General features: G+C 42.6%; 1 protein-coding gene across 1 annotated transcript; it reads left to right on the plus strand.

Annotated features, from left to right (window-relative positions):
* Positions 1-618: 618 nt before the first annotated feature.
* On the plus strand, positions 619-27,027 carry LOC142188570 (adipose-secreted signaling protein). Its single transcript, XM_075261864.1, has 6 exons — positions 619-715; positions 9,851-9,936; positions 20,225-20,367; positions 21,269-21,407; positions 26,081-26,203; positions 26,467-27,027. The coding sequence occupies exons 2-6, from the start codon at positions 9,918-9,920 to the stop codon at positions 26,565-26,567; spliced, it is 525 nt and encodes a 174-aa protein (XP_075117965.1). The 5' UTR covers positions 619-715; positions 9,851-9,917; the 3' UTR covers positions 26,568-27,027.

Below are 27,027 nucleotides of genomic sequence, written 5' to 3' on the forward strand. Positions count from 1 at the left end.
ATAGTACACATATATTACACCTGTCACCTATATAGTACACATATATCACACCTGTCACCTATATAGAACACATATATCACACCTATCACCTATGTAGTACACATATATTACACCTGTCACCTATATAGTACACATACTGCACCTGTCACCTATATAGTACACATACTGCACCTGTCACCTATATAGTACACATACTGCACCTGTCACCTATATAGTACACATATAGTATAGCTGCCACCTATATAGTACACATATATTACACCTGTCACCTATATAGTATACATGTCACCTATATAGTACATATATTATAACTGTCACCTATATAGTACGCTCCTGGTCCTTTCGCTCACAGGCCACTACCTACCTCATTGTATTACCTTTCGTCGCCAACCATTTGCCAATCATAACATGACAGAAGGGACGTCACCCATCAATCACTAAGGAAGGGAAAAGATGAAGGCGTGGCTTTTACTGACCAATGAATCTTGATACTGGGCATGAACTGAGGGAGGAGCCGCGCTTTTGTTGCAGCCAATGGGAGCGCGGTGGGCGGGGTTATAGTGGCGGTTGCCGTCTGAGCACTGAGCAGTACCTCACAGGTTCAGTCTGTGCCCGGGACTAGACACGGGCAGTGCGGGGGGGGGGAGTGCTGCGCGTGCCGTCACCGCTGTCTCCTGTCACCGCTGTCTCCTGTCACCGCTGTCTCCTGTCACAGGTGAGAACATGGCGGCTGCTGCCAGTCAGACCCCCCGGGGAGCAGTGCTGTGTGCCTGCGGGTGTAAGGGCTGCCCTGTGGGAGAAGTTTATAGCCGGCGTGAGGAGTGACCGGAGGGGGCGCCAGGGGTAATGGGGGAGGTAGAGCGGTGATAGAGGGGTTAAAATATATATATGTGCTAATGGGGGATCATGTGAGGGAGAGATGGGGGGTGAGGGCTGCAGTATGGGGGCGCCTAATATTATATAGCATTGTATGGTCTGTGTGTGTGTATGTGTATATATATATATATATATATATCACTTCTATCCTAAACCTCCGCTCACACCTGTACAAAGGAGACCTGAGAGAGGAGTCCTGCAAATGCGCTGTGTGCACAGGGCGGACTATGCTCCGTTTTTTGATTTATTTTTTTTTTTCTCCCCACAAATCCAGGACACACAAAATGCAATGGGACACAGAGATGCAGTAGGATGTACAGACCCCACAAATAGTGACCGCAACACAGGTGTGACCCTAAAGTAGTGACTGCAGAGTATAATACAGTATATAACTACTATAAGGTCTGGTATATAGAGGAATATATCTGCTATAATACTACCTCCTATGTACAAGAATATAACTACTATAATACTACTCCTATGTACAAGAATATAACTACTATAATACTACTCCTATGTACAAGAATATAACTACTATAATACTACCTCCTATGTACAAGAATATAACTACTATAATACTGCCTCCTATGTACAAGAATATAACTACTATAATACTACTCCTATGTACAAGAATATAACTACTATAATACTATTCCTATGTACAAGAATATAACTACTATAATACTACTCCTATGTACAAGAATATAACTACTATAATACTACCTCCTATGTACAAGAATATAACTACTATAATACTACCTCCTATGTACAAGAATATAACTACTATAATACTACTCCTATGTACAAGAATATAACTACTATAATACTACTCCTATGTACAAGAATATAACTACTATAATACTACCTCCTATGTACAAGAATATAACTACTATAATACTACTCCTATGTACAAGAATATAACTACTATAATACTACCTCCTATGTACAAGAATATAACTACTATAATACTACTCCTATGTACAAGAATATAACTACTATAATACTACCTCCTATGTACAAGAATATAACTACTATAATACTACCTCCTATGTACAAGAATATAACTACTATAATATTACTCCTATGTACAAGAATATAACTACTATAATACTGCTCCTATGTACAAGAATATAACTACTATAATACTACCTCCTATGTACAAGAATATAACTACTATAATACTACCTCCTATGTACAAGAATATAACTACTATAATACTACCTCCTATGTACAAGAATATAACTACTATAATACTACTCCTATGTACAAGAATATAACTACTATAATACTACCTCCTATGTACAAGAATATAACTACTATAATACTACTCCTATGTACAAGAATATAACTACTATAATACTACCTCCTATGTACAAGAATATAACTACTATAATACTACTCCTATGTACAAGAATATAACTACTATAATACTACCTCCTATGTACAAGAATATAACTACTATAATACTACTCCTATATACAAAAATATAACTACTATAATACTACCTCCTATGTACAAGAATATAACTACTATAATACTACCTCCTATGTACAAGAATATAACTACTATAATACTACCTCCTATGTACAAGAATATAACTACTATAATACTACCTCCTATGTACAAGAATATAACTACTATAATACTACCTCCTATGTACAAGAATATAACTACTATAATACTACTCCTATGTACAAAAATATAACTACTATAATACTACCTCCTATGTACAAGAATATAACTACTATAATACTACTCCTATGTACAAAAATATAACTACTATAATACTACCTCCTATGTACAAGAATATAACTACTATAATACTACTCCTATGTACAAGAATATAACTACTATAATACAACTCCTATGTACAAGAATATAACTACTATAATCCTACCTCCTATGTACAAGAATATAACTACTATAATACTACTCCTATGTACAAAAATATAACTACTATAATACTACCTCCTATGTACAAGAATATAACTACTATAATACTACTCCTATATACAAAAATATAACTACTATAATACTACCTCCTATGTACAAGAATATAACTACTATAATACTACTCCTATATACAAAAATATAACTACTATAATACTGCTCCTATGTACAAGAATATAACTACTATAATACTGCCCCATTGTCTCCTGTCTTGGGCTTGTCAGGATATCTATAGTGTTATCCCAGTCTGTATTTGTTACTAATGCCGATGAGATCACACAGATCACCCCGATCACAGGTCACTTCCCCTGGGAGCTGATGATATACGCATAGAGCGCAGTGGTAGTGATTTGCCGGATGGCGGTGATCGGACGCTTTGCACCCTGGGGCCTGGTCTCCTTGTAGTAATTGTTTCTGTATAATTGGTGTGTGAGATTCTTTGCTCTTGTGATTCCCTTGTGGTCTCCTCCAGGTTGGACACTTTGACCCTGTTCCATGTTGTGGGACTCGGGAGTCTGTGATCAGTGCAGGATTGTTTTTTGGAAACTGTTTTTATTAAGCAAATGTTTCCATTGTTGCTGGTTGCAGCTTAAAGGGATTCTACCACTAAAACACTTTTTTTTCTAGTTACCACGTCGGAATAGCCTTTAAAAAGGCTATTCGTCTCTTACCTGTAGAAGTGCTCTCCGCCGCGCTGTTCGTTCAAAATACCGGTTTGTACCGGTATGCTAATGAGTTCTCTCGCAGCGATGGGGGCGTCCCCATTGCAGCTCGAAAACTGACCACAGCGCCGCCTCTCTGGTCTTCGGTGTCCTCCCTTTGCTTCTTCAGTGTACTGTCGGACGCCTGCGCAGTACGCTCTGTTCGACGAAGATTGCCGAACGTACTGCGCATGCGCGAAATTGCGATCCCAGCCATAGTGCGGGGACCGAACTTTCGCGCATGCGCAGTACGTTCGGCAATCTTCGCCGAACAGAGAGCATACTGCGCAGGCGTCCGACAGACGCTGAAGAGGCAAGGGGAGGACACCGAAGACCGGAGAGGCGGCGCTGCAGTGAGTTTTCGAGCTGCAATGGGGACGCCCCCATCGCTGCTCCTGCGATGGGGACGCCCCCATTGCTGCGAGAGAACTCATTAGCATACCGGTACAAACCGGTATTTTGAACGAACGGCGCGGCGGAGAGCACTTCTACAGGTAAGAGACGAATAGCCTTTTTAAAGGCTATTCCGACGTGGTAACTAGAAAAAAAAGTGTTTTAGTGGTAGAATCCCTTTAAGAGTCCCAGAAGACTGAGGCAGATGAGCCACGAACCCTTCTGCTGTGTGCACTGTGGTGTAAGGGCCCCATGCACACAGGACTGTATAATCTGCTCCGTGCATTGGCTGGGACTCCTTGCAGTATAGTGGTGTGTGGTGCAGGGAGTGCCGGTCTTCTCATAGCTTTCTGTCCGTACTATATACAGTAGAGCTATAGGGACACAAGACCACAGTGATATAAGGAGTGCGGTCTCCTGACTCTGGCCTATGCACACGGGGCAGACAGAGGGTAAGGGCTGGCGGGAGCTGTTCATCCTTATGTGTGATCCATGGCAATGTCTTCTCTTTAAGCAGGAAGGAATAGAAAAAAGCTCCGCAACTCTCCGAGGTTTTCTTTTCATAAAAAATTAATTTTTATTCCATATTATAGTAAAAAAGAGGACATACAAAAGAAAAGAAAAACGATGCCATGACTAAGGAACAGTAGTTTCTGAAACGCGTTGGCGTTTTTTTATCTCTTGTTTTTCTTTCCTTTTGTAGGGGAGACCCGGGGAGGCTCTCATGTAGGGGAGACCCGGGGAGGCTCTCATGTAGGGGAGACCCGGGGAGGCTCTCATGTAGGGGAGACCCGGGGAGGCTCTCATGTAGGGGAGACCCGGGGAGGCTCTCATGTAGGGGAGACCCGGGGAGGCTCTCATGTAGGGGAGACCCGGGGAGGCTCTCATGTAGGGGAGACCCGGGGAGGCTCTCATGTAGGGGAGACCCGGGGAGGCTCTCATGTAGGGGAGACCCGGGGAGGCTCTCATGTAGGGGAGACCCGGGGAGGCTCTCATGTAGGGGAGACCCGGGGAGGCTCTCATGTAGGGGAGACCCGGGGAGGCTCTCATGTAGGGGAGACCCGGGGAGGCTCTCATGTAGGGGAGACCCGGGGAGGCTCTCATGTAGGGGAGACCCGGGGAGGCTCTCATGTAGGGGAGACCCGGGGAGGCTCTCATGTAGGGGAGACCCGGGGAGGCTCTCATGTAGGGGAGACCCGGGGAGGCTCTCATGTAGGGGAGACCCGGGGAGGCTCTCATGTAGGGGAGACCCGGGGAGGCTCTCATGTAGGGGAGACCCGGGGAGGCTCTCATGTAGGGGAGACCCGGGGAGGCTCTCATGTAGGGGAGACCCGGGGAGGCTCTCATGTAGGGGAGACCCGGGGAGGCTCTCATGTAGGGGAGACCCGGGGAGGCTCTCATGTAGGGGAGACCCGGGGAGGCTCTCATGTAGGGGAGACCCGGGGAGGCTCTCATGTAGGGGAGACCCGGGGAGGCTCTCATGTAGGGGAGACCCGGGGAGGCTCTCATGTAGGGGAGACCCGGGGAGGCTCTCATGTAGGGGAGACCCGGGGAGGCTCTCATGTAGGGGAGACCCGGGGAGGCTCTCATGTAGGGGAGACCCGGGGAGGCTCTCATGTAGGGGAGACCCGGGGAGGCTCTCATGTAGGGGAGACCCGGGGAGGCTCTCATGTAGGGGAGACCCGGGGAGGCTCTCATGTAGGGGAGACCCGGGGAGGCTCTCATGTAGGGGAGACCCGGGGAGGCTCTCATGTAGGGGAGACCCGGGGAGGCTCTCATGTAGGGGAGACCCGGGGAGGCTCTCATGTAGGGGAGACCCGGGGAGGCTCTCATGTAGGGGAGACCCGGGGAGGCTCTCATGTAGGGGAGACCCGGGGAGGCTCTCATGTAGGGGAGACCCGGGGAGGCTCTCATGTAGGGGAGGCCCTTATGTAGGGGAGACCCTTATGTAGGGGAGACCCGGGGAGGCTCTCATGTAGGGGAGGCCCTTATGTAGGGGAGACCCTTATGTAGGGGAGACCCGGGGAGGCCCTCATGTAGGGGAGGCCCTTATGTAGGGGAGACCCGGGGAGGCTCTCATGTAGGGGAGGCCCTTATGTAGGGGAGACCCGGGGAGGCCCTTATGTAGGGGAGGCCCTTATGTAGGGGAGGCCCTTATGTAGGGGAGGCCCTTATGTAGGGGAGACCCTTATGTAGGGGAGACCCTTATGTAGGGGAGACCTGGGGAGGCACTTATGTAGGGGAGGCTCTTATGTAGGGGAGACCCGGGGAGGGTCTTGCGTTAAAACGTCAGAAGAACTTTGGTGTATGTGAGACAAATGAAACCAGAAAGTAACAAGTTCCCTCCCCAGTGACTGCCATGGCATCAGCGGATAGGTCAGTGTGCCACACATAATATAAGGTGTTTTAGGAGATAATGATGAGGTGGGAGATGGTGCGTCTTATATCGGTAGCCAGAATGGAGCTCCTTAGTCTTAGATTTCTGATGTCTTTTCTCAGTCTTTCCTCATTTCTGATAACAGGATTGGAAGGGTCTGTGGTCTTTGAACCTTTTGGCTTCCCTTAACTCACACTCCGATGTGTAAATGAAGCTCCACATATGGTAGATGGAGAGGTGATGAGGTGTGAACGTCCTCCGGACCAGTCTTTCATCCCCAGTCCTGGCTGTAGCCTGCGGTGCAATGTTTTAGATGCAAGAGATGGCAGTTCTGTGACCGCTTACCCTCTGGATGTGAGAGAGCGTTATCTGCCACTTTCTGCTGTCTCATCGTGAGACTGAGGGGGCTGTGTCTGCTTTTTAAGGCAGCAATCTTATAGATGTGCAGACTACGGCTCTCATGGCTGTTGGAGCTCTGTCCATATTAGATAATTGTATGGTATTGGCCCTTGTGAAACCTCAGATGTGTAGGGCCACTACTTATCATGTCTACAAGTGTTGTCAAAAAACTTCAGGTGAGGGCTATACGTGCCGCTACATCACACTCCATAAAGGTGATGGTAACCTGTAAGGTAACATGGATGGACATCCAACCCTGCTGAGTTTGTGCTCTACTGCATTCACGGCTATTAGTTATGAGGGTGCGCCACGTCGCCAGTCAAGGGTGCGTCACCAGTCGAGGGTGCGCCGCGGCATTGGAGGTTATAATTTAATGTCTTGTCATAAGTGATGATGATGCAAGAGTGTAACAGACCACAAAATAGCGACATTATTGCCCCCTGAGACACAAGTGTCCAACAAGACCCTCCGATGACCTTGGTAAGATCTGAGCCGAGCCCGAAGAGAGAGTTAGAAGCTGCTTATAAGGCCATTGAACAACGGGCCAAGAAAAGGAGGAACGCTTTATAAGAATTGGTTGTGTACCAGTCCTATATAGGGGCCTTACCCTGATGGAACAGAACCCAGTTATGTTCCTAAATTTCTATGAAACTCGATATGTAGCCACAGCTGCGAAATCTATATTGCTTATATTTTTAATAGGGTTGAGGGAGCGGGAAAGATCGGATCCCGATCGACGATCGAGCAAATTTCATGATCAGGATCGGCTGGAAAATGATCGAAAATCAGATTTTCAAAACGATCCTGAAATCTCAAGATGGGCTCAACCCTAATTTTTAATCTATTCCTAGTATTGGCTTCAAAAACTGCACAGAAAAACCTGAAGGTGTAGATGCAGCCTATAAGTGCTCAGCCCGCTCCGAGCAGTCAAGGCAGTGATCGGTCCCATCTGGGGTGAATCCTAATGGTTGACACTCCGGGCCAAATGTGTGTGTATTAACAGAGGGAGAGAGGGATAAACACAGGCCTGAGGAGACGAGGAGTGGATTATCTCATGGATGTAGACATGCCTGAGGCTGCTTCACCCCCCCCCCCCCCCAAGATTCGGTTGGCCCACATACACATTAAGCTGTGTTCTGATCTACTTTGGAGGTGGTCGTAGGTTTATATACGGACGCTGTGTCCTATGATGGTTCCTTGAAGTCTTAATTCTCCTGATTAGCGTTGAGCGATCGGGATTGGAAAAGTTCGGATCCCAATCGGCAATCGAGCAAATTTAACGATCGAAATCGGCTGGAAAATGATCGGAAATCGGATTTTAAAATCGATCCTGAAATCTCAAGATCGGCTCAACCCTACTCCTGATATGTTGGGACAGATTCTGTAACAGCCTTAGGTTGTCTCTGAACCTGACGGAGCCGGGTGGCTTTTGTCCAGTGTCTATGGGAATATTTATTTGTGACCACCTCATCTCAGACCCGAAACCGAGCTGACTTGGTACGGTAAGAGCGGGGACTGTTCCTCTCGGCGGGGAGGCTTCATCTCCATCCAGAACTGCTTTAATGTGATTTCAAAGGATTTTCATCCAATTTGCAGGGTTTAATACAACAACGGCAATAAAGCCATGCGGAGCTCAATCCGAGACCTCTGAGACATCTTGTATTACGTGAGATAATGGGGAATGCAAATGGGTAGGGGGTTGACACACACTGAGCTCCGAGGCGTCTAATCTCCTGGAATGTAGGAAGAGAAAGCCCGTGGGATACTCTCCCTGTACACCCCAATAACATTGTCCTGAGTCACACCTTATCCTGAAGCCCTGGAGTTGTCCTCAGTGTCGGGATGACAGGCCGCAGTCCTTAGGGGTTCGGGAGGAGACGACAGGCAGTAGACCCCAGCCCATGACTAACTCTTCCAGCAGGTCCCTTATTGGATATTCCACCTCAGAAGAAGACCTTTGTCCATGGGTACCTCATTCTATTTGCTTTGGTCTCATCGAATTTTAAGCGGATTGTTTGATTGTTGGGGGAGGGGGGCAAGCTTGCCAAAAATTGCATTTTTATGGGGCGGTTGGTGGGGGCAACCTCACGTCAAGGGCTTGTCTTATGGTCGGCAGCTTCTGATGATTGGTGGTCCCGCGTCAGTGCTCCACTTGTCTCCATGGGAGAGTATAACTTTTTTTTTTTGCTATCGTGAGTCCTTTTACAAGAAAAATTTGAACCCCCAATGGGCGTAAAAACAAGACCACATGGAACGTCAGACTCTATAAAGTCTGAACTTGGCGATCTAGGGGTGCACGCACAGAAATACTTGTCCTACAGCAGTTCATCATGTTGTATATTCCCATTGATGGAAAAGTAACCCAATAATGACCCAAAATTTAGAGGTAGGCTATGTTCACGTGGAAGTTTGGAGACTCCGGCGCATTGTCTACCTTAAATCACCTGACAAGGAAACAGTTAAAAAGACCCAACGGACCCCCATAATAGTCAGTGTGGTCTGTCAATCTCCATAAGTCTCTAGCAGTCCGTTGTTCTGGTTCTCATTAGGTTACAAACACACGTGAATAGTCCATCTGGTCACCCGTTCACTGGGGGCTTACTCGTTTGTCGGACCATCGTACAGCTGGGGACATGGTCGCTCCTCTTCCGTGTCTCCTGCCTATATCATAGGCCGACACAGTCACTCGTATAAAAAAACAATAACAATTGTAGTCTAACGTGGGGCAGAGCTATATAGTTGGCGTGAGGGGACCCCTGTAACATTAGGCAGGTGGTTGTAATGTTACGGCTGAGGGTCGCTGTGTAATGTCGCCAGGTTGTGGACTGTATGGGCCCTGTATCTATTATTTCTTCCTCGCGGGCTCTTGCATCAGCTTAACCACAAGGTTTTCGTTTTCCGATACAAAGACTATTGCACATGCTGTATATAACGGCGGCGTCCATGACGGGCACATCCTGGGGGTGTGAGATCTGTAGCCGCATCCTTCCTGAAGTTACCCACAAATACAAAGCGATGACACAGGCAGGGCGTCCTTATATCCCACAGCACCCGATGTGCCCCAGGTCAGGGCAGATAACACCACAAATACATCGCCTGTCTGCTGAAGCTTTGTATAGGACAAGGATATGATTGTGTGCTCTGTGTTGGGCAGGTACAGGCGCTGGTCCAGAATGGGCACTGATTTCTGACGGACTGGAAGATTTTGCCTGGTATCCTAGATGGCTGCGGCTAAGAAAGGTAAGTTGGTCTCCTGCTCCATGTATTGTAGACTTGCTTGTTGTTAGTAATTCCTCCCAGAACTTGATGTGCCGAAACCCCTACCCCCATTTCTACGAAAGTGGATGAATGTAAATGTGATATAATGACACGTGACGGCGCCCCAGTGCTATCCATTGTCTCGGGCCCCATCAATCCTGCATTTGGTAGAAAGGTTGTGTGACTGGCATCAATAGGGCCGATCAGTCAGCTTAGTATTAGCAGCCACTGTAATGTGTGAGAACCCTGGGTGGCATCTGATCAATGGCTGGGAGAGCCCCCCCGCCCCCTCCTTGTTGTGTACGTGTCACAGCGCACACCGCCGGGGGCAGAGTTACTGAAAAGAGAGAACATTAGCCATGCAGGAATCCATGTGGAGGGTAATAATAGTCCCTGCCATTATACCTCAGGATGGAAGGCTATTCTCTATAGGTGGGAGGAGATACCTCCGAAAGTATGCAAAATGCCTGTCACCTCCAAGCACCTATGTACAAGAATATAACTACTATAATACTGCTCCTATGTACAAGAATATAACTACTATAATACTACCTCCTATATACAAGAATATAACTACTATAATACTACTCCTATGTACAAGAATATAACTACTATAATACTGCTCCTATGTACAAGAATATAACTACTATAATACTACTCCTATGTACAAGAATATAACTACTATAATACTGCTCCTATGTACAATAATATAACTACTATAATACTACTCCTATGTACAAGAATATAACTACTATAATACTACCTCCTATGTACAAGAATATAACTACTATAATACTGCTCCTATATACAAGAATATATCTACTATAATACTGCTCCTATGTACAAGAATATAACTACTATAATACTACTCCTATGTACAAGAATATAACTACTATAATACTACTCCTATGTACAGGAATATAACTACTATAATACTACTCCTATGTACAAGAATATAACTACTATAATACTACTCCTATGTACAAGAATATAACTACTATAATACTACTCCTATATACAAGAATATAACTACTATAATACTACTCCTATGTACAGGAATATAACTACTATAATACTACCTCCTATGTACAAGAATATAACTACTATAATACTGCTCCTATGTACAAGAATATAACTACTATAATACTGCTCCTATGTACAAGAATATAACTATATAGAAAAGGATAGTAGGATCCGCTCGACCAGGTAAGTTAAAAAATAACTTTTAATCCGACATGGTTAAAAAACACACAAAAGAAAATAGATGTGAAATGACAAAAAAGAATTTTTCTTCTTTTTTGTCATTTCACATCTATTTTCTTTTGTGTGTTTTTTAACCATGTCGGATTAAAAGTTATTTTTTAACTTACCTGGTCGAGCGGATCCTACTATCCTTTTCTATATGCTTCAACTACAAAGTGCCTTAGTCAGAGGCCAGGATCGTGCACCCAGGAATTATAAGGACTTATCAAGCTAACTGGAGGTTGTGAGCTATATGCTTATTTTTCTTATCTAAGAATATAACTACTATAATACTACCTCCTATATACAAGAATATAACTACTATAATACTGCTCCTATATACAAGAATATAACTACTATAATACTACTCCTCTGTACAAGAATATAACTACTATAATACTACTCCTCTGTACAAGAATATAACTACTATAATACTACCTCCGAATGTACAAGAATATAACTACTATAATACTACTTCTATGTACAAGAATATAACTACTATAATACTACTCCTATATACAAGAATATAACTACTATAATACTGCTCCTATATACAAGAATATAACTAATATAATACTACTCCTCTGTACAAGAATATAACTACTATAATACTACTCCTCTGTACAAGAATATAACTACTATAATACTACCTCCGAATGTACAAGAATATAACTACTATAATACTACTTCTATGTACAAGAATATAACTACTATAATACTACCTCCTATATACAAGAATATAACTACTATAATACTACCTCCTATGTACAAGAATATAACTACTATAATACTACTCCTATGTACAAGAATATAACTACTATAATACTACCTCCTATGTACAAGAATATAACTACTATAATACTACTCCTATGTACAAGAATATAACTACTATAATACTACTCCTATGTACAAGAATATAACTACTATAATACTGCCCCTATGTACAAGAATATAACTACTATAATACTGCCCCTATGTACAAGACTATAACTACTATAATACTACTCCTATGTACAAGAATATAACTACTATAATACTGCCTCCTATGTACACTACTATAATACTACTCCTATGTACAAGAATATAACTACTATAATACTACCTCCTATGTACAAGAATATAACTACTATAATACTACTCCTATGTACAAGAATATAACTACTATAATACTACCTCCTATGTACAAGAATATAACTACTATAATACTACCTCCTATGTACACTACTATAATACTACTCCTATGTACAAGAATATAACTACTATAATACTGCTCCTATGTGCAAGAATATAACTACTATAATACTACTCCTATGTACAAGAATATAACTACTATAATACTACCTCCTATGTACAAGAATATAACTACTATAATACTGCTCCTATGTGCAAGAATATAACTACTATAATACTACTCCTATGTACAAGAATATAACTACTATAATACTACACCTATGTACAAGAATATAACTACTATAATACTACCTCCTATGTACAAGTATATAACTACTATAATACTACTCCTATGTACAAGAATATAACTACTATAATACTACCTCCTATGTACAAGAATATAACTACTATAATACTACTCCTATGTACAAGAATATAACTACTATAATACTGCCTCCTATGTACAAGAATATAACTACTATAATACTACTCCTATGTACAAGAATATAACTACTATAATACTACCTCCTATGTACAAGAATATAACTACTATAATACTACTCCTATGTACAAGAATATAACTACTATAATACTACCTCCTATGTACAAGAATATAACTACTATAATACTGCCTCCTATGTACACTACTATAATACTACTCCTATGTACAAGAATATAACTACTATAATACTACCTCCTATGTACAAGAATATAACTACTATAATACTGCCTCCTATGTACACTACTATAATACTACTCCTATGTACAAGAATATAACTACTATAATACTACCTCCTATGTACAAGAATATAACTACTATAATACTACTCCTATGTACAAGAATATAACTACTATAATACTGCTCCTATGTACAAGAATATAACTACTATAATACTGCTCCTGTGTGCAAGAATATAACTACTATAATACTACTCCTATGTACAAGAATATAACTACTATAATACTGCTCCTGTGTGCAAGAATATAACTACTATAATACTACCTCCTATGTACAAGAATATAACTACTATAATACTACTCCTATGTACAAGAATATAACTACTATAATACTGCTCCTATGTACACTACTATAATACTACTCCTATGTACAAGAATATAACTACTATAATACTACTCCTATGTACAAGAATATAACTACTATGATACTACTCCTATGTACAAGAATATAACTACTATAATACTACTCCTATATACAAGAATATAACTACTATAATACTACCTCCTATATACAAGAATATAACTACTATAATACTACTCCTATGTACAAGAATATAACTACTATAATACTACCTCCTATGTACAAGAATATAACTACTATAATACTACCTCCTATGTACACTACTATAATACTACTCCTATGTACAAGAATATAACTACTATAATACTGCCCCTATGTACAAGACTATAACTACTATAATACTACTCCTATGTACAAGAATATAACTACTATAATACTGCCTCCTATGTACAAGAATATAACTACTATAATACTACTCCTATGTACAAGAATATAACTACTATAATACTACCTCCTATGTACAAGAATATAACTACTATAATACTACTCCTATGTACAAGAATATAACTACTATAATACTGCTCCTATGTACAAGAATATAACTACTATAATACTACCTCCTATGTACACTACTATAATACTACTCCTATGTACAAGAATATAACTACTATAATACTGCTCCTATGTGCAAGAATATAACTACTATAATACTACTCCTATGTACAAGAATATAACTACTATAATACTACACCTATGTACAAGAATATAACTACTATAATACTACCTCCTATGTACAAGAATATAACTACTATAATACTACTCCTATGTACAAGAATATAACTACTATAATACTGCTCCTATGTACACTACTATAATACTACTCCTATGTACAAGAATATAACTACTATAATACTGCTCCTGTGTGCAAGAATATAACTACTATAATACTACTCCTATGTACAAGAATATAACTACTATAATACTACTCCTATGTACAAGAATATAACTACTATAATACTACTCCTATGTACAAGAATATAACTACTATAATACTACTCCTATATACAAGAATATAACTACTATAATACTACCTCCTATATACAAGAATATAACTACTATAATACTACTCCTATGTACAAGAATATAACTACTATAATACTACTCCTATGTACAAGAATATAACTACTATAATACTGCTCCTATGTACAAGAATATAACTACTTCTATCCTTGTCTCTATTTAAAACAAAACTAAGTGAGATCCACAAACTTGCCAGGAAGGGTTAAATGATCAGCTGATGATGTAGAAAGGTTTTGGATCCTCCCAGTTTTAGTCATCTCAGAGTGTATATTAAGTTCACACTGCTTACAATGTTCAGGCTAGTTTCACTATGAGTAAGGGACGCCTCAATAGTCCCGAAACGCGTCAGTTTTCTAGCGGTTTTTAACTCACCATGTCCAGTGTCTACCTTGTCTACACTATGTTTTTTTGTGTTTAAATGTATACTTCAGCCTATGGTGGCAAACAGAAATTTTAAAAGGATGAAATAAAAAGAAAAGTTTTTACAAGCTGTGAGTCGCGGACCCTTATATCGAACCTTCGGTTTGACAAGATTATACTTCCATTTATTTACTCCAATGAGTCAAGGAGAATAGGGTCGTGCACCAACAATCATCATTTGAACGACTACAAGGGTGAGCTACTTTATATCTTTTTCTATTTTTGTATTTTTTGTATTTTTTTGACTCTATAAAGTTTAAGCCCCCAAAGAAGTGAATTTTTATAGTAATTTTTGTATCAAATTATATTACTATTTAAAATGGACAGTACTATAGCCACCAAACGTGAGAAAATTGTAGCAGTGTTTGGCAATACAGCCGGGATAATGAATGATGAATTAAAAGACGTTAAAGATCTGATAAGAAGTAAAGAAAAATTACTTATACAAGAGCTCAAACTTTTCTGGGATAAAATTACCTTAACCCAATATATAGAAAGGGAGATGATCCCAAGGGGACTAAGATTACATAAACTGCCCACTTTCATGTACGATGAAGTATTCTTAAAATCGTGGAACAATATTTTAAGTGATTGTTCGTTAAAATTGATGAAGCTCATCGTACAACATGAAGAGTCTAAATTCATCAAAGTGAAGGAGGAAATAAGCCTATTGCAAGAAAAATTGGATAAGATCAAAATGACAGATAAATTGAAGGAATGGGAAGATAATTTAAACAAAAAACTTGATACCATTGAAAACAAGATCATGGAGATCAAGAAAAAGAAGTTTGAACGTGATGTTCAAGATTATACCTCGGGGTATATTTATAAAAAAGCCCCTAAAACATCTTCACCATTCCCAAGACCTATTTTGAAACAAAACAACCAAAAGGGTGCACGACCTAGAAACAAGAGAAATGTTTCATTCAGCTCAGTGGAACAAACAGATATTTCCTTTTCAACAATGGAAAGGGATTCAGGGGATACCTTTGAAAGTTTTAACAACAGTATGGAGTCCTACAAAAGCAGACGAAGACAACACGGCCAGTCAGTTGGGTCAAAAAACGGGGACGAATCGTCACCAGACGAGGGAAAAGAAAAAACAAACAAAAGACCCCGCTACACCATGAGGGCACGGAATTAGTTAAATCAGAAGAGCTGGAATCCAGCACTACGTGCAGTGTGTTGAACCTCTCCTCAATCAATCTTTCACAGGCTGAATTGACACTGTTGGATCGTGGTCTGAACTTTGTTCCCACTAGGCAATTCAATATGTTTCAGACAGTAATGGACATCAATAAGTTTATCAGAACTTTGACAATAAAAAAACATTTTTTTGAAGACACGGATAGACAGACATCGATTTCTAGCACTTTTGATAACATTATCTGTCATAGAAACTCCTTACCATTAAATGCAACTTTGAAAGATCATGTAGCAGCACAGTGTTTGGTGGATTTAGACTATGAAAATGATATGACAATCAAAACCATTGACAATGTGGGTGTTGATAGAAAAAACCCAGATTTTTACCCTACAAAAACCAGAAATCCTTGCTTCCACCTCTTTCAACAGAAGGTGGAGGAGGAATTGGTTGAGCTGGAAAATAAACTCAAAAAAAGCAGAGCTAAAAGGAATAATAACTTAACTAGAAAAGAAAGAGAGGCCATTAAAAAACTAAAAGAATCCCATAACCTAATTATAAAGAGGGCTGACAAGGGGGGGATGACAATAGTTATGGATTATAAAGATTATGTGGAGGGCTGTCATACTATCCTTGATGATGATAACACCTATTTAAAACTTAAGGAAGATCCAACAACAGCATATAAAAAAACTTTAGAAACCCTTATCAAAGAAGGTGAGGCATTAGGGATCTTTGATAAAATGGATAGTGAATACCTTATTAACCCTACTCCTACCATACCAACTATATACGGTCTCCCAAAAGTCCACAAAAACATCAAACCTGTCCCGTTACGTCCTATAATATCCGGACGTAATTCCCTTAATGAGAGGCCCGGGGCATGGTTGGACAAAATACTTCAGCCTCTTGTTTACCGCACCATGGGTCATATTAAAGACAGCCGAGAAATATTAAAAATATTTGACAACTTTATTTGGGAAGAAAATATGTCCTGGCTTTCTTGTGATGTCAGCTCCCTTTATCCTAGTATCCCCCACGGGGATGCCCTCGATGCTTTAGCCTGCCAGCTTTATAAATATAGCCTATACACCCCAGCAATGTGTGAGTATATTCTATCCATCACTTCATTTTTATTAACACACAATTATTTTGTTTTTTTGGACACTTTTTATTTGCAGATTAAGGGGGCTCCTATGGGAGCCCCCTTCTCACCTTCACTTGCAAATTTATTTTTATCGTTTTGGGAAGAGAAATTCATTTTCTCTCCTGCCAATCCGTTTGTTGATTCTGTTTTCTGGTATGGGCGCTACATCGATGACCTACTCATAGTGTGGGTCGGAGATGTGGCGCCCATACCGGATTTTATTTCTTTTTTGAACAAAAATGAATATGGTTTAGGTTTTACATTTCAACATAGTTTTTCTACAATAAATTTTTTGGATATTACATTGCGGGGGTGTGTGGACTCAAATAGGGTTATCACTAAATTATATCGCAAACCTACGGCTGGTAACGCTATTTTGAAGGCAGATAGCTGCCATCCGGCGGCTACTATCAGAGGGATCCCCGTGGGGGAATTAATCCGAGCAAAACGTGCTTGCAATCATGAGGAGGATTTTGTACAAGAAAGTCAGGAGGTAATCAACAGACTCCAAAGCAGAGGTTACTCTAAGAAAATATTGAATCAGGCATTTGAGAAAGTACAATCGAGGGATAGAGAAAAATTATTGGAGGAAAAAACTGAAATTAATACCAATCTAGAACACGCCACAGTGTTCTCAACAAATTACAGTCCACAGTTCAATTTAATAAAGAAAATAATCAAAAACAATTTACCTATCCTGGAGCTTGATGATACAGTTAAAAAAATCCTTAAAAATGGGTTTCACTTTGTCCCTAGGAGAGGTGTATCTTTGGGGAATGATTTGTCCCCTAGTTTCTTAAAATCCCCCAACATTAGTTTAATACCAGATAGAAAGGGATCGTTTAGGTGTGGCAGACCTAAATGTAAGAGCTGTCCCTTTACTGACAATACGGTAGAATTAAGCAGTTTTAAAACAAATTTCAAAGTAAAGTTTAATTCCAGCATTAACTGCACCACCAGATATACTGTATACTGCATCAAATGTTCAGCTTGTAGAATGGACTATGTAGGCAGTACCACCAGGCCATTGAAGGTAAGAATAGCCGAACATATCAGAGACAGTAAGAAGCAGGGTACGGATGGTATTTCTGGTGCATCAAAACATTTCTCGAGTAAACATGGTGGAGAGATAGATAATTTCTCTTTCTGGGGAATTGAAACAGTCAATGATAACATCAGAGGAGGCAATAAAAAAAAGATCTTACTTAAAAAAGAAGCATTATGGATCCTCCGGTTTGGCTGTCGGCAACCGGAGGGTATGAATGCTAAGTCAGACCTGGCTTTTATTTTTTGACTAACAAACTTTTCATCTCTAACCTTATTAAATTAACGTGTTTTATTTTATATCATTTATAAAAAACGTATAAAAAATTTTTTTAGATATGTTAAGGGATGTGTTGAAAAGTTTTGAGAATTAAGGTATCTGTATCAGCGAATCTGATGTCTATCTTAGATGCTTGGTTAAAGTTAGTGAAAACAGTGTTACATGTCAGTTTACCTGTTAGACTAGATTTCAGCCCTCAACTCTGCAAGTTAATTACCTTGGGAGTGGTCAGGCTTGTTGTACCTTTGTAGGACTAAATTCACATGGAGGGAGGTACTGCGGTAATCTGTTTCAGTTTAGTATTGAAAGTAGCTAACTTTTTGATATCAACTTTAGTTAGAGTTGAGATATTTATTCTTTTATGCTCGTGCAACAGAATAATCTCGAATAAACAAGTGTTTTTTTTTTTTTTTTTTTTTTTTTTTTTTTACTTCTATCCTTGTCTCTATTTAAAACAAAACTAAGTGAGATCCACAAACTTGCCAGGAAGGGTTAAATGATCAGCTGATGATGTAGAAAGGTTTTGGATCCTCCCAGTTTTAGTCATCTCAGAGTGTATATTAAGTTCACACTGCTTACAATGTTCAGGCTAGTTTCGCTATGAGTAAGGGACGCCTCAATAGTCCCGAAACGCGTCAGTTTTCTAGCGGTTTTTAACTCACCATGTCCAGTGTCTACCTTGTCTACACTATGTTTTTTTGTGTTTAAATGTATACTTCAGCCTATGGTGGCAAACAGAAATTTTAAAAGGATGAAATAAAAAGAAAAGTTTTTACAAGCTGTGAGTCGCGGACCCTTATATCGAACCTTCGGTTTGACAAGATTATACTTCCAAGAATATAACTACTATAATACTACTCCTATGTACAAGAATATAACTACTATAATACTACTCCTATGTACAAGAATATAACTACTATAATACTGCTCCTATGTACAAGAATATAACTACTATAATACTGCTCCTATGTACAAGAATATAACTACTATAATACAACCTCCTATGTACAAGAATATAACTACTATAATACTACTCCTATGTACAAGAATATAACTACTATAATACTACCTCCTATGTACAAGAATATAACTACTATAATACTGCTCCTATGTACAAGAATATAACTACTATAATACTACTCCTATGTACAAGAATATAACTACTATAATACTACTCCTATGTACAAGAATATAACTACTATAATACTACTCCTATGTACAAGAATATAACTACTATAATACTACTCCTATGTACAAGAATATAACTACTATAATACTGCTCCTATATACAAGAATATAACTACTATAATACTACTCCTATGTACAAGAATATAACTACTATAATACTACCTCCTATGTACAAGAATATAACTACTATAATACTACCTCCTATGTACAAGAATATAACTACTATAATACTACTCCTATGTACAAGAATATAACTACTATAATACTACCTCCTATGTACAAGAATATAACTACTATAATACTACTCCTATGTACAAGAATATAACTACTATAATACTACTCCTATGTACAAGAATATAACTACTATAATACTGCCCCCTAGAGTATAATGATGTCCTGTAGCACATTTCCCCTTACAGTTCGGGGCCTCTGTATGTATCTGGGGTCTCTGTTTCGGCCTCTTCCTCCTCTGTGGTTTCTCATCTCTTCTTTGATTTCTTTCTTCCCTCTCTACAGGTGCGAAGCCGAAGGTTTCGGGTGTGCGCTTCGCTTCAGGCTTCTCGGAGGAGGGCGCTCACAACCATGTGCACTTTGAGGAGAAGCTGCATGACTCGGTGGTGATGGTTTGTCAGCAAGAAGACGGCAACTACTTAGTGAAGGTACAAGAGACAGAGTGTGAGCAGAGACTCTCAGCCCTGACTGTGCCAGCTGTAGTCTGTCTATATTCTGGAGGTTTGTTGCACTGTATCAGGAGCAATCTCTGCAGGGGTACGTATTCCGGCTCCTATGTCTGAGCGGCCGCTGGTTTCCTCTGCTCGGCCTCTCGCTGTGCCGTGTTCTGAGCTGATGATCTTATTATGGAAGGTGATTACATGTAGCAGAGCCGAGCGCGTGCACCTCTTTGCTTCCTTCTAAATGCCTATTGATTGCTGACTGCCTGCCCAGTATTTTTAGGTGTAATAACACACATGAGGTGTAACATTATGTCCCCGCCGGGTGCTCGCTGCTTTTCTTTCTGCTAATAGCCCTTTATAGTGTTCACACTGGCCAGACGCCTCTGCTTATTAACCCTTATTTTCCTGGAACCTGGTACAGATATGTGACTACATACTGCACAGTCCTATACGTGTGACATGTTCACCGCCCCACTACATACATGTGACATGTTTCCCGCACCCCTACCAGACATGTGGCCGCAGCTCTGGATATATCTGTCTCGGTTCCCCTCGTCGGCCTCGGTTTTGGTGGGCGGCGAACCAGTCTAGACTTCTGTATTGATCTCCAGCTGTATTGGTGTCCCCCGGGTGTAGGCGTCTGACCCCGTCTATTCTCCCGCCCTCTATGTCCGCCAGCGTTCTTGTCTTCTCTCTAGTTCAGCCCTTGTTCACACACAGCCCCTTCCTAATGGTGGCCTGGTGTTCTACTATCTGACACCTCTAATATTACTATATAATAAGTTTTTTGGTGGGAGGGCGGAGAGGACACGATGTAGGTTCAGCTTGTCCTGATAATATGGCCGCTTATATAACTACTTCTTCCTCCTTCTCTGGTTCCTTGCAGGTCGGCTTCCTGAAGATCTTACACAAATATGAGATCACCTTCACCTTACCTGCCCTGCAGCGACTCGGAAGGAATATTTGTGCAGTTCCTCTCCCGAACCTGAACCTTAAAGTGACAAACATCACAGCAGTGCCTGAAGGTAGGTCCACGCCAAGCGGTCACTGACTACCCACCAGACTTACATAATACCGCTGACTGTGTCATGTGTCATCTGCACGGACCAGAACAATGTGCGGCTCCTCTAAGGGTTAAACGTTCTGAGACTTTATCTATAGCCTGTGCAGACACACTGTAACAACAACACTGCTGTGAGCTGGATAGTCTTATGGAAAATCTAAAAGGGATGATTTTCAATTTGTGATCTTCCCTGTCAAGGCTCAGTGTGAGGGGGGAACAATATATGGCCACTGTTGTTGGAAACAGTCAGCAGGCATGTGGTCAGTCACCCTGTTAACAGCTGAACTGGGCTTGTGTAATGTAGGGAGCCGATGTTTAGCGTACAGGTGACCATGCCCTGAATGCGACTCTCCAGAGCTGTATCTATACCCTGATCAGGCAGAGACTCCTGGGAGATTTCTGCTCTGAAGCTGTAGCGTTGTGAATGCAGCTCTAGAGTGTAATACAGGCTATCACTAGTGTCTCTTCTCCTCTGACCTGGCGTTATTTACTGTGGTGTTAGCAGCACCTATACGTTATTCTTCTGGCCTGGAGGATCTGGGCACTGACAACCTGCCAACTCTGTATTGAGTAGTTGTCAGTGTCACTTTTTTGGCATGCCGAGGGTTAAGCTTGCAGATTACATCTCGCGTGAATCAATCTAAGGAAGGTGGAGCTGCTTTTAAGGAAGATTTGGGCTTTAAGTGACCAACAAATGACTGTGGGAAGGCCACTCAGATTAGAACGTGTTCGCTGTAATCTCCTCATTCCCCGGAGGACATAAGAAGCCGCTGCCGCATTAATCTCGATACTGTGCCGGAGCAAAACACAAGTCCGATTGTGGGAATTGTGCAAAAGCCACCAGTGCTTAATGAGTAACCAAGTCATCGCCGAATATTCTGCAAATTTATGTCGGCGCTCACACCATTAGTGCTATGGGCAATGAATGTTGTGTATTGTGTTGTCTATTTCCGGCTGCAGGATTGTAGGGGGGGTATTACATTACAGGGGGCGCCCACTGAGCTCTGAATCTGCAGCTGCACAAGCAGAAGGAGGACACGGCGCTATAAGCAGGGCACTGAGAGAAGCTGCTTTGTAGGGGGGTATTACATTACAGAGGGCGCCCACCAAGCTCTGAACCTGCAGCTGCACAAGCAGGAGGAGGGCATGGCGCTATAAGCAGGGCATTGGGAGAAGCTGCTTTGTAGGATACACCTATTGTCCTCTGATCTACAGCGCTTGTGCAGATGCAAGTTCAGAGCTCAGTGGGGGTTTTCTGTAAAAACTTCCTACCCCCTTCTCTAATGACCCCGTATATATTCCTGCATCTCCTCCCTGTTCTCTTCTTACATATGGCGCTTGTGCCCATCACATAGGGAAGTGTGTTGTCTCTCCATATTCGTGCTCATACACAAGCCTTGTGTGACAGCGGTACGTGCGGCCTGTGCCGGAGGATGAGAGTTGTCGTACATCTTGATGTGATTCGCTCGTCCTCTTCTTGCTCTCGGGGATGATCCGTTTCTTTGTCAGCCGTTGAATCGCTGGAGATGACGGGGAAATATGACAGCTTAATGTACGAGGCGGACTAGTGGCATTTATACGTGATGGCTCTCACTCCGGATGACGGGGGAACTGTTCTACTGAACGATCCTTCCATAAATGTCACCGCTCTCTCAGCACGGAGTGTGAAGCCGAGAACATAGTGTATGTCCTGGATAGAGGATCCCTCCCCATGTCATGGCTCCAGGTGACGCTGCATTCATTCCTAGTACTATGGAAGGATCTACATCGGGCCACATTATAGAGCACACAGTGGTCCCTTCTGAGACATGGATGGACTTGGGAGGTGGGGGATGGGGTGCCCTGCTCGTCCCTACAGACAGTCACTGGCCTTGTCAGTCAATCTGGAATAATCCGACCATGGTATAGGCATGTTACTGCAGGGGGCGCTCTACCGCGAAGCGTTGTGATGCTCTGCAGGTCTCCATAATGAGCTGTAATTGGTAATGGATCCCTCCCTAGACCCCATCATACGTTTCGGGAAATGATCTGGAGCCCCGGCCGATGCTTTATCCTCCTAATGAGGTTGCGAAGAGTCCTCGTAAATGGGAAGGTAATTGAGTTAGGGGGCTGGAGACAGGGCGGACATCGGATGCTTTAGGTTTCAGTTCTCTTATTAGCTCAATGGTTTTCAGATTTTTGTCTCTGAACTGTAGGAGTCAAGGACCATATAGTCCATAATAAGAGGCGGGGTCTGTCTGCTTCATGTAGGGGTGACGGAGGGTATTCCCATCATACGGGGGCAACCTCTAGGACCTCACACATCCCTCTTCAGAGCAGCGCTCCTATCCACCCACCTACCCACTATATCCTAGTGTAGTGGAAACTCCTGAACTCTCTGTTCTGTAATGGGGTCTCCAGGGACCCCCGCTGTATGAGATTGTGCAGTAATACAGAATAGAAACTGCATCTCAGTAATGTTACTAGGATAGGACAGACTTTCTGGGATCTGTTTTTGCTCTTTCCAATTAAGCAATTAATGATACAGTAAATGAGGAGCGTCTGTGCCGGAGGAGTCCTGACCCAGCAGATGCAGTGAGATGACTAATGGTGGGGGGTGGGAGTCTGCCTTATAGTGCAGGGTATACGTTACCTATACATATTAGGATGTCTGGCATACAGCCTCCCCTGGTACTTCTACCCCGGGCTGTCCCCACCCCCGCCACCCTTTTGCTGAATTATTTCGGCTGTTCTCCTGTCTGTACATAGACGGGTTTGTTGTCTCCCAGCCCAGCAGCTATTCTAGAGAGCAGATTGTCTTATCAGCAGATGAATGAGGCGGATTTACTGCACAAAACAGCAGACATGGGCGGATGGATGGAGAATGTAAAAATACCAGAATATCTCCGCAGCTTAAAGGAACAGTGTACTGAGAAGACCGGACTCAAGACAGGGATTTATCAGGCACAGGTACAAGACCTATCGATCCTAGATATAGTCACTGTACGGGACCTGGCTGGCCGTAGATGTAGTCACTGTACAGGACTTTGCCGGCGCTAGATGTAATCACTGTACAGGACCTGGCCGGCCATAGATGTAGTCACTGTACGGGACCTGGCCGGCCATAGATGTAGTCACTGTACGGGACCTGGCCGGCCCTAGATGTAGTCACTGTACTGGACCTGGCCGGCCCTAGATGTAGTCACTGTACTGGACCTGGCCGGCCCTAGATGTAGTCACTGTACAGGACCTGGCCGGTCATAGATGTAGTCACTGTACAGGACCTGGCCGGCCCTAGATGTAGTCACTGTACAGGACCTGGCCGGCCCTAGATGTAGTCACTGTACAGGACCTGGCCGGCCCTAGATGTAGTCACTGTACAGGACCTGGCCGGCTCTAGATGTAGTCACTGTACAGGACCTGGCCGGCTCTAGATGTAGTCACTGTACAGGACCTGGCCGGCTCTAGATGTAGTCACTGTACAGGACCTGGCCGGCAATAGATGTAGTCACTGTACAGGACCTAGCCGGCCCTAGATGTAGTCACTGTACAGGACCTGGCCGGCCCTAGATGTAGTTACTGTACAGGACTTGGCCGGCCATAGATGTTGTCACTGTACAGGACTTGGCCGGCCCTAGATGTAGTCACTGTACAGGACCTAGCCGGCCCTAGATGTAGTCACTGTACAGGACCTAGCCGGCCCTAGATGTAGTTACTGTACAGGACCTGGCCGGCAATAGATGTAGTCACTGTACAGGACCTAGCCGGCCCTAGATGTAGTCACTGTACAGGACTTGGCCGGCACTACATGTAGTCACTGTACAGGACTTGGCCGGCACTAGATGTAGTCACTGTACAGGACCTAGCCGGCCCTAGATGTAGTCACTGTACAGGACTTGGCCGGCACTAGATGTAGTCACTGTACAGGACCTAGCCGGCCCTAGATGTAGTCACTGTACAGGACCTAGCCGGCCCTAGATGTAGTTACTGTACAGGACTTGGCCGGCACTAGATGTAGTCACTGTACAGGACCTAGCCGGCCCTAGATGTAGTTACTGTACAGGACTTGGCCGGCCATAGATGTAGTTACTGTACAGGACTTGGCCGGCCATAGATGTAGTCACTGCAGTTCTAGGACTCTTTGCTTTTGCAGAACTTCCAGAAAGGGTTTTTTGACTTTTTAGTTTTTATTTTCAGTCAAGACATTGACTTTATTACTGATATATTCTTCTTTCTTCTTATTTGGAAATTGCTCAAAAATAACATTTCTACAAGCACTCTTCTCCCCGATCCTGACTGTCCCGGAGACGAGGGGTTTCTGACCGTTCCTCCAGTCTTGGGATCACTACGATCCCCTTCTTCCACTTGGGTGACTGGATTCAGCTGTTGTGACTTTTTTAGCTTTTCTATTAACCAGTTAAGTTATTAAATTGACATTTATGGAAACTTTAGTCACTGCGTGCGTCCTGTGGACAATCCCTAACGCTCGGCCTATCTACGTCAGGTGTCTCAATGACTTTACAATGACTGCAGATAAGATTTCGGCCCAGGTTCACATTACTACGTCTCTACACGAGTACAAGTTTGCTCTTGACTTTCTCCTCGGGGCTTTGTCGCTCCGGTCTACATAACTTCTTATCTGTTCTCCTTACACAGGACACAACATCAGATGTGAGTACACTGCTCATAAAGAAGGCGTCTTAAAGGAGGAGATGATTCTGGCCAGCGAGTCCAACGATAAGTCTCTTCTCAAGGTAGTGGTCCAGGCGCGGGTCCTGGGTAAGTGGTCTCTTGTCACTGGGATGTGCCGGACTCTGGTAGTTGTGAGACGTATGCTCCATGTAACTACCATCTGTCTGTGTTCACACATGGTTGCCGCGCCCTCAGGGCTGACGCTTGTATTTAGTGTCATATGATTTATGTCACATCGAGTTGACCTTGAGATGCGAGTCAGCCCGGCTTGGCCATAAGACATATTCCTGCCATCTGCTGTTTGCTTTCAGACATCGGTGCTCACACGTTTCTTCCTCTTGTCATTGCAGACCGCCATCACGGCACTCCGATGCTGCTGGAGGGAGTGAAGTGTATCGGGGCCGAGGCAGAGTATGACTCCGAGCAGAGCGACTGGCACGGCTTCGACTGATGTTGGTGGTGGATTACGGACAATCGCCCTTTCTGTGCCGCTCTGCTTCTCAAAACCTATAGCCATGAAGATTGTAGGGACTAGATGGGATCCATTTAGTCCGAAGGGCAGCTTGAAGCCTTTCATTTGCGGAGGAGGGTCTGGCGCGCTCTGATTGGCTGAGAGACTTGTCAGTCAGTATCTAAAGGGTGCACACTGGATGGAGCCCCTGAACCCCCGTGGCTTGTTGTCATTGCGTTTTTGCCGTGTGTGAGCCTTTCCCTTCCCTGGGTTGCCTTAGTACCCGTAGCTTATTAACCGAGCTCCCACAATCTGGCACCAGTAGGGGGCAGCCTGACCCTGTCGCCCGTCTATAGCTTACGGTACTCCCTCAGGTACGATGTGGGGGCTGAGCCCGTCATGTGGTTATTCAGAATGTCAATTGTGAAATTGTTCCAGAATAAAATTTTATTTTTACGTG

The sequence above is a fragment of the Leptodactylus fuscus genome, chromosome 1 (assembly GCF_031893055.1).
Source record: "Leptodactylus fuscus isolate aLepFus1 chromosome 1, aLepFus1.hap2, whole genome shotgun sequence".
NCBI classification, from domain to species: Eukaryota; Metazoa; Chordata; class Amphibia; order Anura; family Leptodactylidae; genus Leptodactylus; species Leptodactylus fuscus.

Bases quoted from the DNA above. Each gene is read 5' to 3' on its own strand.
- LOC142188570 (XM_075261864.1), top strand. The intron at 20,368-21,268 runs GTACAAGAGACA...GGTTCCTTGCAG, and splicing joins ACGGCAACTACTTAGTGAAG to GTCGGCTTCCTGAAGATCTT. The intron at 21,408-26,080 runs GTAGGTCCACGC...CTCCTTACACAG, and splicing joins CATCACAGCAGTGCCTGAAG to GACACAACATCAGATGTGAG.